General features: G+C 35.2%; 1 protein-coding gene across 1 annotated transcript; it reads left to right on the plus strand.

The window, feature by feature from the left end:
- Nucleotides 1-5,808: 5,808 nt before the first annotated feature.
- On the plus strand, nucleotides 5,809-8,462 carry LOC120339573 (kelch-like protein 25). Its single transcript, XM_039407732.2, has one exon. It carries the CDS (start codon nucleotides 5,850-5,852, stop codon nucleotides 7,713-7,715), a length of 1,866 nt encoding a protein of 621 aa, XP_039263666.2. The 5' UTR covers nucleotides 5,809-5,849; the 3' UTR covers nucleotides 7,716-8,462.
- The last annotated feature ends 2,183 nt before the right edge of the window (nucleotides 8,463-10,645 follow it).

Here is a 10,645-nt window from a genome sequence, read left to right on the forward strand (position 1 = left end):
TGTGTGAAGTCTGAGCCCTAATTCGCCCAGTAGTTGTATTCAGTTACTCGACTCCAACCCCCACTGCATATGTGAACTGGCTGCAATTCGCAGCCTTCGCTGTTCTTTGCTTTTGCTGTCGCTGAGTAAGGAGCGTATTTTGTCGCTCTTATTATATCTGCTTTAAGCGTGGATTTTACACTATTTTAATAAAGTCTCTTCGTTTGCATCGTGAACTTCGAACCTATTTGTGTGTCTTTGCAGCACATTGGATCTTCTGAACTAATTATTACAGTATTACTAGACTGTATTAGTGGCGAGCACCTACCGGTATTCCGGTTAAGTCGTACCGTTGCAAAAGTTTAGAAGCACGAAAATACTGCCATCACTAGTGAAATACCATTTAAAGACCTTTAAAACGAGCAACTTTTTTTTTTTTGCCAAATTCAAATCCATTGCCAATTCGGATTTATGAAAATGTTAGTTTAGGTTTATCTAAATATATTATTTTAATTTAGTTACATTATCCCAATGATTCCCAATTTTCCAGATAATCTAGGTGATATTATAGTGCATATAAGTATACAAGTTTAGTGCTGGGAATGGTTTACCGGTCAACCAATTTCAGATGGTTAACGGATATGATTTATTTTAACCGTTAACTGACATCTCAGGTACAAATCATCTTCATACCGTACAATATCGTCAAATATGATTACGTCAACGCAAATTTATCTCTTGCGGCGTTTAATTCAAAAAAATATTACTAACTGTGTGGGTAAGGAATCAATAAATGTGAAAAATAATGGAAGTAGCAAGGTTGCTGATAATTAAAATTTACAATGATAAATTCAGAATCAGTTTTCGGTCGATTTCGGAATATATTGTTCATGATTTCATTGCAAAATCGGATATTCAATGTCATACAACAAGTGCGCAGTTGATGCCGTTTTTCTTTATGATATATATCTCGAAGTAGAATTTGCACATCGAACACTAAAAATTTGTCACATAAATGACGTTTAATAACGGAATCGGGTTTTCTAAAATATTTTCACATGCCCGAGCCTATCTCTTGCAGCCGAGGAATCATGGAACTATCTCGATTCGTGAATAATTTTGAGCGATACCGGGATAAGGAAACGCGAAATTGCTTTATAACCATTGTGACGTAACAAGCTGAAATTATAATTATTACGTCACGCGGCGGTTAACCGGTTAATTTTACCCGGTTAACGGTTAAAGTGTTTTTCCTGAAATTCCTAGCCCTATATACAATACATAGATAAATAATGAAAAATATAAAACAAACCAGATACATTTACCCATATTAGTCCAAAAATCCGATTTAAATTGTGTCCACATTCATGAAATGGAAAAATATGTATCCATGCAATGACATTAAACAACATGATGCGCAACTCCGGCATTTTTGTCCGAAGATCGTATTCGATAGCACGCTCCAATGCACATACTTGACGAGACGAAAACGAGCGGATGTGTGCTGCTTTCAAGGCGTAGCACGAATGGTGTTCGTGCCTGCTTTGACAGTTGTTGTCGATTTTAATGATATTTTTGAAAGTTGGGGTAAAAAGAAATCGGTAAAAGGTAAGGTGAATACTATTGTTGTATATCACACCCGGGCATCGCACTGTTAAGTACATGTGGGAAAGCCAGCCTTTGTCAAATACTACGAAGTTATTAATTCAGTACGGTACGTAGTTGCCCATTTGCCGAAATTACATATTTACTTACCCCTTATGGTTTCAAATAGTTCATGCACCTCCAGTTAGATTTTTTTAATCAGTGAGGATATATACTCATTGTTGATTGCTGCTCATTGTAACATACTATTACGCATTCACTTTTATTTGCGTATTGAATCAAAGTGTTAACAAGTTCACCTGACATTTCACTCATACCGGTCTATATTGTATAGTCTGATTTCTCAAGTATTTGGAGCCACGAATGCTTGTAATTTTCTGACTAAACCCTTTTATTAGTTGGTTTATATACCAAATTCAGTAAAATATTTTTTAAATAAAACATGATATATTGGATTTATTAGCTTTTCCATTCTGAATCATATAGACTGCTTTATTTATTCTTAACGAAAATTAATAAATCTCCTCTCTTTCTTCAGATGTGAAAGTTGTGGACAAACCTGTCTAAGCATTGTGAGACTCTTGCAGCACAAGAGGCAATAGCAGAAATAGTAAGTATATCAATCAAGAAATTAAGCCGACATAAAGCAAAACTTTCAACTATTCGTCTAATCTCAATTTCCTATTATTTGTTCACAGGACAACTATAGCAGACGGGGAGATATCAGAAGTCTGGCGACATATCAGTGACAGTGTGATTCCAAGAAATATAATGCAATTGAAAATAGAAATTTGCAATAGAAAAACAACCTATGGAGGCATGCAAAGGCATTTGACCCTCCGGTAGAGTTGTGTATGGCCCCCACATCCTGCAGGGCTTGAGGAAAATAACTAAAAATTTCAAAGCGTAAGATTGCATAAGCGGTCTTATTTGTAAAAGGGCACAAAACACGCCAGACATACTTAAAACAGCTTTGGAAATGAGGATTACGGGTACCTCACTGCACCTGTGTTATATTTGGTTCATCAACTTTTGGTAGTACTATAGAAGAAATTCCGGAAGGGGCATAATCATCATTCATGATAAAATACTATCATATATTTTTTGAACAACTTCAATCTAGACCAGGAATCTCAAACTCGCGGCCCCAGAGAACTTCCAGTGCGGCCCTCGAACGCTTAACAATAATTGTAATAGTATTTTGGAAGTTTTTTTTTTATCTAAATGTAATAGATTTTTTAAACCTTCTAAAGTGAAATTGATTATTCACACAGAAAACAATTTACTGAAAGTAGTTTTGGAATATTAATTTTTTTTGTCCACATTTTGACCCAATTAAGAATACACATCAAGCTAGCAAAAGAATACTTGAATAAAACACTTGAGTAATTAAATTAAACGCAAAGTACATGAAGAAGGTGGCATTTTCGAAGAAAATGGGAGTTGTAACATTTCTGCTCTTCACAAAATTCTGAAGCACATTGTTTAATTTGTCATATTTCCATCAATACAATCAAAAAACACAATAAGCTCAGCAGTCAATATGACAAATTCGAAGACCAACTTCGAACAGAAAATTTCCATGTGTTTGTATATTAATATAATTATACAACGACTTAGTTACTAAAAATCAATATCAATAATAATTCAAGCAATCCTATGCCACGCAATGTAGTGCGAAATGTCTTGTCGAAAAAATCTGTCATTTGTTTTGAAATGATAAAAGTAACTTTTTTGCATTACTGGAATTAATTAAACATTCGTAAAGATCCAGATAAACCCATGATCATGTGGCCTCGTTAGTTAGAGTTGGTACTATAAAATCATTTCAGACTGGCCTTAGTATGCTGGTGACACAAAAAAGATGCCAAACGCCAGGACAAATGTAATTATTAAAACATTGAGTTTATACTGTAGTATTTTTGTTAATTTTAGGTTCATATATTTAGATTAAGTTATTTTTAGTGTATGTATTATTCTTTCCTTATTCAAAGCTTGTTCAAAAATGATTTTGATGGTTGTACATAAAATTTTACGATTTTTTATAATAAATACTGTAACTTGCAAATGTTGCAATAATAGTGGAATGCAAATATTAATATGTAATTGCATTTGAAATTGAAGAAAATAATAAAACTTAATCCAACTGTTTAGTTGCATCACAATATATGTCCCAAACTAAAACTATCTTAATGCAATGCAATGCGGCTCTCGAAAACCCATGAGTTTGACACCACTGATCTATTCTAGACGATTCAAGCATTGCTTTGGGAAATTATATCACTTCAATTAAATTGAAATAATCTCGCTATATTAAATACAAAATCGTTGCTATCATAAAGGTAAACCAATTCAGCCACTCGAAATATATTGGCCTTCACAAAGCAATGGAGGCAAAATTGAGAGTTCATGAGCTATGAACATTTGTTCTTTTCTTTGTCTTGAACTTTCCATACTCCACAGCCCCTATTAATTTTTATTAATTTTAATTACCATGTGATGGTCATACATATCTTTAACTTGTATTTTCTGTCATGATGTATTATCTCAATGTGCCAAACTATTAATTAGTGTGCATATTTTGCTTCCAGATGACATAAATGTATTGTCATGTTTATTACCTCAGCTTGGAGTATTGACAAGAAAAAGGTGCCAGTAAATTAGGTAAAAAAATTTTCAACTCATTGTTATAATCAGAATTCACAATCAATAGAAATTATAAACAACCAACAATCAGTGAGAATTATATGCGAAATCCCTCAGAATAAATTTGTCTAAAATCGGAGGAAGGCAAAAAATATAGGTAGTTTCCATTCACACAAGCATTTCAAGAAGAATTGCTCGAGCCAAACTAAATGAGCATCGTCAGATGATCGGTAAGGCTGCAAGTTGAATTCAGCCCTGCAACCTCCTGCATAGAAGATAATATTAATTAGTGGGCTATGAGCTAAATTCCTAAATTTAAACAAACCTATCTACGATGCATTATGTACCAGCAATGTTACCTACGATTAACTGAATATGTAATATGTCTAATAAATTCACCTACAAAAGCAAGTTCGATAGGTGCAAACTTTGTGTTATGGAATTGTATCGCAGCACAGTTTTGTATGACACCCTCTTTAAATGAAATTTCAATGATTAAGCGCAAACATTAAAATTACTAACTTTGAACTTTGTCATTATCTGCAAAATGTTCCACACAAATCTTTCCGCTATCGCGTTTGTAATCTTCTCTGATAAAAAAAAAGTCTATGATGTCCAGAATTGCTCTTTACAGCTTGCCTGTTATTCCAGCTTTCCAAGTAAGCAAAACTTCTTAGATATAGAGATTATTTTGTTTCGTTACAGACGCAAAAAGGCAGTTACTACACGTAAAAAAGACGCCGAGTAGCAAAAGCGAGCGGAAAACGGACGCGAAAGGCGACGAGAAATATGTGCATTGGAGCGTATCATGAAATACAATGTTTTGCCTGTAGTCTTATGGAGTGACGTCAGAGTTGCCTATCATGTTGTTTAATGTCATTGATCCATGTAATCCAGTGACCATTGAAAATGTTATACCATACAACATATATTTTAAATTTATCCATTATTAGCATTTAATATGAAAAACAAAATTTTTGAAGAATTAGACAAATAATCAGAAAAACACCTACCATGCCATTAGGTGTTCTCTACATTTTCAGTCTATGTAACTTTTTTTTTTGTTACATGAAAAACTAGACATTTTACACAAAATTAGTAATATGGTACACAATGAAACCTGTTACCAGAATGTCATGAGTTAGCGAGTGATTGCAGAGTATCCGTCTTGTTGACTGTGTTGGAAAATTGATACTATGACATGATGGATGTATTCAAAACCTCGTCAATGCGTTGGTGTTGCATAATACCATATCATTTCTGCATTCACTGCTCATCAAACTCAGGCATCCTAATATTTTGCATTTGAAAACTGCTCTCATATTGCACTGCATTTTATATATATTATATATCATCATATTTTATTATTGAGTTTCGATATTGCCAGATTGCAGATTTGCCACAAATCACACAGTTAAACGTACGTACCTACCTACACAAGCCTGAATATTTGCAAAGTTTGTCTGAACGACCAAAATTAAAACAATAAAGGTCAAAGGTCGGAAAAACAATGTCCAATATTCTGCCATTAAAATAATTGACTCTGTGACTCCGATTTCCGTAAAAATAGGTTCATTATATCAAATATATGAGAAAATAAATTAAAGGTTAACCAAACGATGCTCACATCGTGGCCGATCAGTATTTGCAGAAAATTCCACAACGGGGAACATGGCGGGTATAATTTTGGAAAAATGGGTAACTGTCAGCTGGAACTATTTACCAGTTTTGCCAAAGTCGCGGTTTGCATGTACCGGTATCCGCCCGTTACCCAGCGCGAGTTGTTTGGAACACCAAAACTAAAAATGGAGCTTGAGATTAACTGTGATAAGAACAATCGCATATGGAGAATTTTTCACCGACTAGACAGATTGAGAAAAGATAAAGATCGTTGTGATGTTTTAATCAAGGTTGGATCTGATGAAATCCTGGCTCATAAGAATGTGTTGTCTGCAAACTCGGATTATTTTGATAAGATGTTTGCGCATGAAACTAAGGAAAAACAATCAGGAATATGTGAAATGAAAGAAGTTGACGCATTTTGTGTTAAAAAATGTGTCGACTACATGTACAGCTGTGAAATTGCGGCTCCATTTGAAAAACTTGGTGATTTATTGCATGTTGCCACATTAATGCAACTTGATGATGTTTGTAGCGGAATCGTGAAACTTCTTGAAACAAATCTGAGTTCAGAATCAGTATTTGAAACCAGAAAAGTTTCCAAAATGTTCGATCTGACAAATCTTGAGGAAATATGCGCACAATTCATTTTGGATAAATTTCAAGAAATCTCTAAGATCGATGATTTTTGTTTTCTCGGTAAAGAGGAAGTTGTAAAAATTATAAAAAATAAAAAACTGAGAGTTTCTGAAGATGTGAAGCTCAACGCTGTATTCAACTGGATAAAATTTGATTCCAAAAGTCGTGAAGTGTATGCAGACAATATAATTGGATTGGTTGATTTATCCAAACTGTCTCTTGGGTATCGGAGTCATGTTATCGCTAATGAAGACATTGTCAGAGAAAATGCTGTTCGTCTTTTTAAATTCAGCATGTCTGTGATGGATTCCATGAACATTACGCCATCGAGCATTGCTGAAAATACGGGCAAAGAAGGCATTGTCGTTTTCAATTATAAATCTGGCTACCTTCATTGTTATAATCCTGAAAACAACTCATGGGTTCAATTGCAAGAGATGAATAAGGATATGATGGATGATTGTTCAGGTTTTTCTGCTGTTACTGTTGGTGACTTTATTTATGTTCTGATGAATAACAAGGCTGTTTACAGGCTCAAATATCTTGATGAAGATGCCACCTGGGAGAAAATGGCTGATATGCTTGAACATCATGGAAATTTTCCACCAGCTGTTGTTTCGAATAACAACATTTATGCTATCGGAAGTAATGATGTAACTTCATATAAATATATTACTCCTGTTGAGAAGTACGATGTCAATTCGAACATATGGACACGACTAAACAATATGCCACCACCGTTGGATGGACCAAAATCTTTAGAAGGACCAGGATTATCTGTTTTTCAAAATAAGATTTATTGTTTTGGTGGCTTTCTCACTGGACAGTTAATAAATATAATCAGTCAGTATGATGCTGGATCGGATGTTTGGAAAATAGTTGGTGATATGCCTGTTGTGAATTCATATCTTGCTTTTGTTACAGTTGGTGAAAGCATTTATATTCTTGGTGGTGTTGATGAAGATTGCTTAGAATCCACCAACACAGTTTGGCGTTTCAATCCAATTATCAATCACTGGCAATCTCTGAGTCCAATGCTTGTTGCTAGACATGGGTTCCATGCTTTTGCAATTCAGTGTTTTATTTATGCAGTCGGGGGAGTCGAGGGCAGTTGCGGTAGTTTGGAGAAATATAACATCGTAGAGGATAAATGGGAGCTAGTTGAGATACCAGAAGGAATGGAATTAGACATTTTGGGTTCAGTAAAAATCAAATTAAAAATTTAACTTTTCATCTTGATCTCTATACTTTAAGCTTTATCAACTTCAATGCAAAATTATCGCATAAATGCGAAATGTTCCTCCTAAAAGTACGTCATGTATTATCGAAAGTTCTTAAAATGTGTATTTTGTGAATTAATTGAGTTTCTTCTTCATGTAGCCTACATTAATTCATTTTTTTTCAGATATCAAATAAATCCTAAAAAAATTTCTGAATTCATTCTTTGTTTCATTTGTTTGCACGAATATAAAACCCTGTTGTTTTCAGAAAGTCCTGTCAAGTAAAATGGTCCACCAAATTCCTGTACAAACTGTGTAGAGCTTAAAATGAGAGCAAAGTTGTCTTGATGAACCTGGTTTGTTTTCTTTATGAATGATCTGTCCTTTTCAGCAGAGTTTAAATTTTTTTTTAAAAAAACTTTTGAATTTTTAATTCATTTTAATTTTATATATATATCTAATTTTTTAGTTCAATTTCCCAAAACTATCCTACTTTGGTACCATTTGGACTCATCCAAGACTGAAATCTTTAAACCGTGATGTACTATTATAGTAATGGTTCTCCCGAAGTATGGGAACCAAGATGGCAACACCAGAACGTAGTATATGTACCAGGTTAGGGTTAGGCCATAATTTGATTCCAATTTTTCTTAAATTAGTTCTATGATGAATTCGGGGACCAGCATGCCAAAATATTGTTTTCAAGGTCATTTCATCACACATTATGCATTCTCTTGGAAATATAAACGAATATAATTTAATATCTGGGTGTCAATTTTTTAATGAATGGAAGTGTTCATTATACGCGAATTTACACAGATCGGAAAGTCGTGAAAAGTTTCAGCAGCACATCTGCGCTGCAGTGACCGTACATTTGAACCCATGCGTATATCCGCAGGTTCAATCTATATGCGGGTACTAAAACCCATGGGTTAGGGTGAGTATGCAATCCTCTCGCACATAACCATCCCTGCATGATATTCGAACCTGCGAACCCACGCAGAGTAATTAGAGGTGCGGTGGCGAGCGTATTCCTAACGCTTAGCCCGTTGAGCCGCGCCACAACGATCTTTATCGGTGCGATGGTGTGGCTCAACGGGCTAAGCGTTAGGAATACGCTCGCCACCGCACCTCTAATTACTCTGCGTGGGTTCGAATCCCATGCAGGGATGGTTATGTGCGAGAGGATTCCTCCACCACCAAGTCCATGCATTCAAAAACAATATAACTAATCCCATACCCGACTTGGAATGGTAACCGGACGAGAGACCGTGGTTCGCCATATGGATACCGTCTTATCGGCTTCCCTCTCCCCCGGGATAAATATGTAAATCCTATCTTTTCTAGTCACTTTGCTGAGAGGTACCCATTTTTCAGAAATTATACCCGCCATGTTTCCGTTGTAAAATATTCTGCAAATACTGATCGGCCACGGTGTGAGTATCGTTTAGTAATTTAGTTAGTTGACATTTAATTTATTTCTTATAAATTTGATACAATGAACCTATATTTATAGAAATCAGAGTCACCGAGTCAATTATTTTAGTGGCGGAATATTGAACATGGTTACCATTGTGGCGTAATAAGTCAGCTCAATCAATGAATAGCGACAACTCCGTTATTTTCTGTATCTCCAAGTTGCAGAGGCGTAGCTTAGGGGGGGCAATGGGGTACATATGCCCCCGGGAGCCAAGGTACAGGGGCGCCAAAATGGGACTTGCAAAAATGTCACAACGAGGGTAAAATACCAGTCACATAAAATAAATCTCACAAGCAAGATTGCACCGGCGGCAGTACCACTGTGAAGCTAGTAGCAAACCTTCTTCTAATTTTGCGCAGCGGTGCGTATAATCTCGTTTTTGTGCTCATTGAAGGGTGATATGACAGTTTTGTGCTTATTGAAGGGTGGTGGCGTAAAACATGGGCCAGTCCTAAATTCCACACAGAGAACAATGATTAAGTTTGTAGACAGGCTGTGGAAGAAATACATCACGATAAGCAGTAAATTCAAATATATTTGACGGCAACTTAGGATACAGAGTGGAGAGCATCCCGGTGGTTTGATCGCCTATGCAGTTTCATTTTTCATAGTACGGTGTCGAAATTAAATATACTCGGCTGATAAAATTGATCACGACAAATATTTTGACAAAAAATGTTAGATTACGTATTCATATAAGCTTGAAAATATAACGAAACGAGTGCTCCATGTCACCTGCATAGGTTTCGGTAATAACTGCTAATTAAAAGCTAAGTTATGTTCAATTTATGTGACATTTTTTGGAAATACTTCTCATGCCTGCAAACATTTATACAGAGGTGCAAGATGGTACGCGAACTAAGACTGAGAAATAATCAATATCAACCGAGCCATTGAGTTGAGGTCCAAATCGTCTGACCAACTCGATTTACATTATTAAACACTGTGATACCGATAAAAATTTATATGGTGCCCATTCCGTGATGCTTTATGCGCGCTGCTTATTTTGCTAAAGTGTTAATTCAACCAAGAGCCCCGAGCATTTTTGTATAACTTCAAAAATATTTCAAAACCAGCCTACTAAATCACAACATTTCGTAGCCGTAAAAGTGCTTTACTTCGTTTCAAACTGTGTATTGTATTACGTAACAAACGTTAAACTTATTATAATATGTCTTAGTAATTTAAGAAGTTTCACATGCATTTTGTAGTATAAAGCAAATTCTTCAACACATGCAATAAACAGAACGTAAAAATTGTTTTGTTTCAATATGTCTCACTGGCGCTGAAATCAGAAGTCAGGTTATTATATGTCGTACATTATCGTTATATCGTAATTTGGATATTTTGAAGATCAGCATAACGTCTCTTCTTTATTGGTGGCGCGAAATCTTAATTTTTTATTCAAGAGATGACAAATTTCCAGAATTATGTGCAATCGTGTCATTATTACACG

This window comes from Styela clava, chromosome 9 (assembly GCF_964204865.1).
Source record: "Styela clava chromosome 9, kaStyClav1.hap1.2, whole genome shotgun sequence".
NCBI lineage: Eukaryota > Metazoa > Chordata > Ascidiacea > Stolidobranchia > Styelidae > Styela > Styela clava.

Excerpts from the sequence above, each read along its gene's own strand:
- LOC120339573 (XM_039407732.2), top strand. The coding sequence starts at position 5,850 with ATGCTCACATCGTGGCCGATCAGTATTTGCAGAAAATTCCACAACGGG.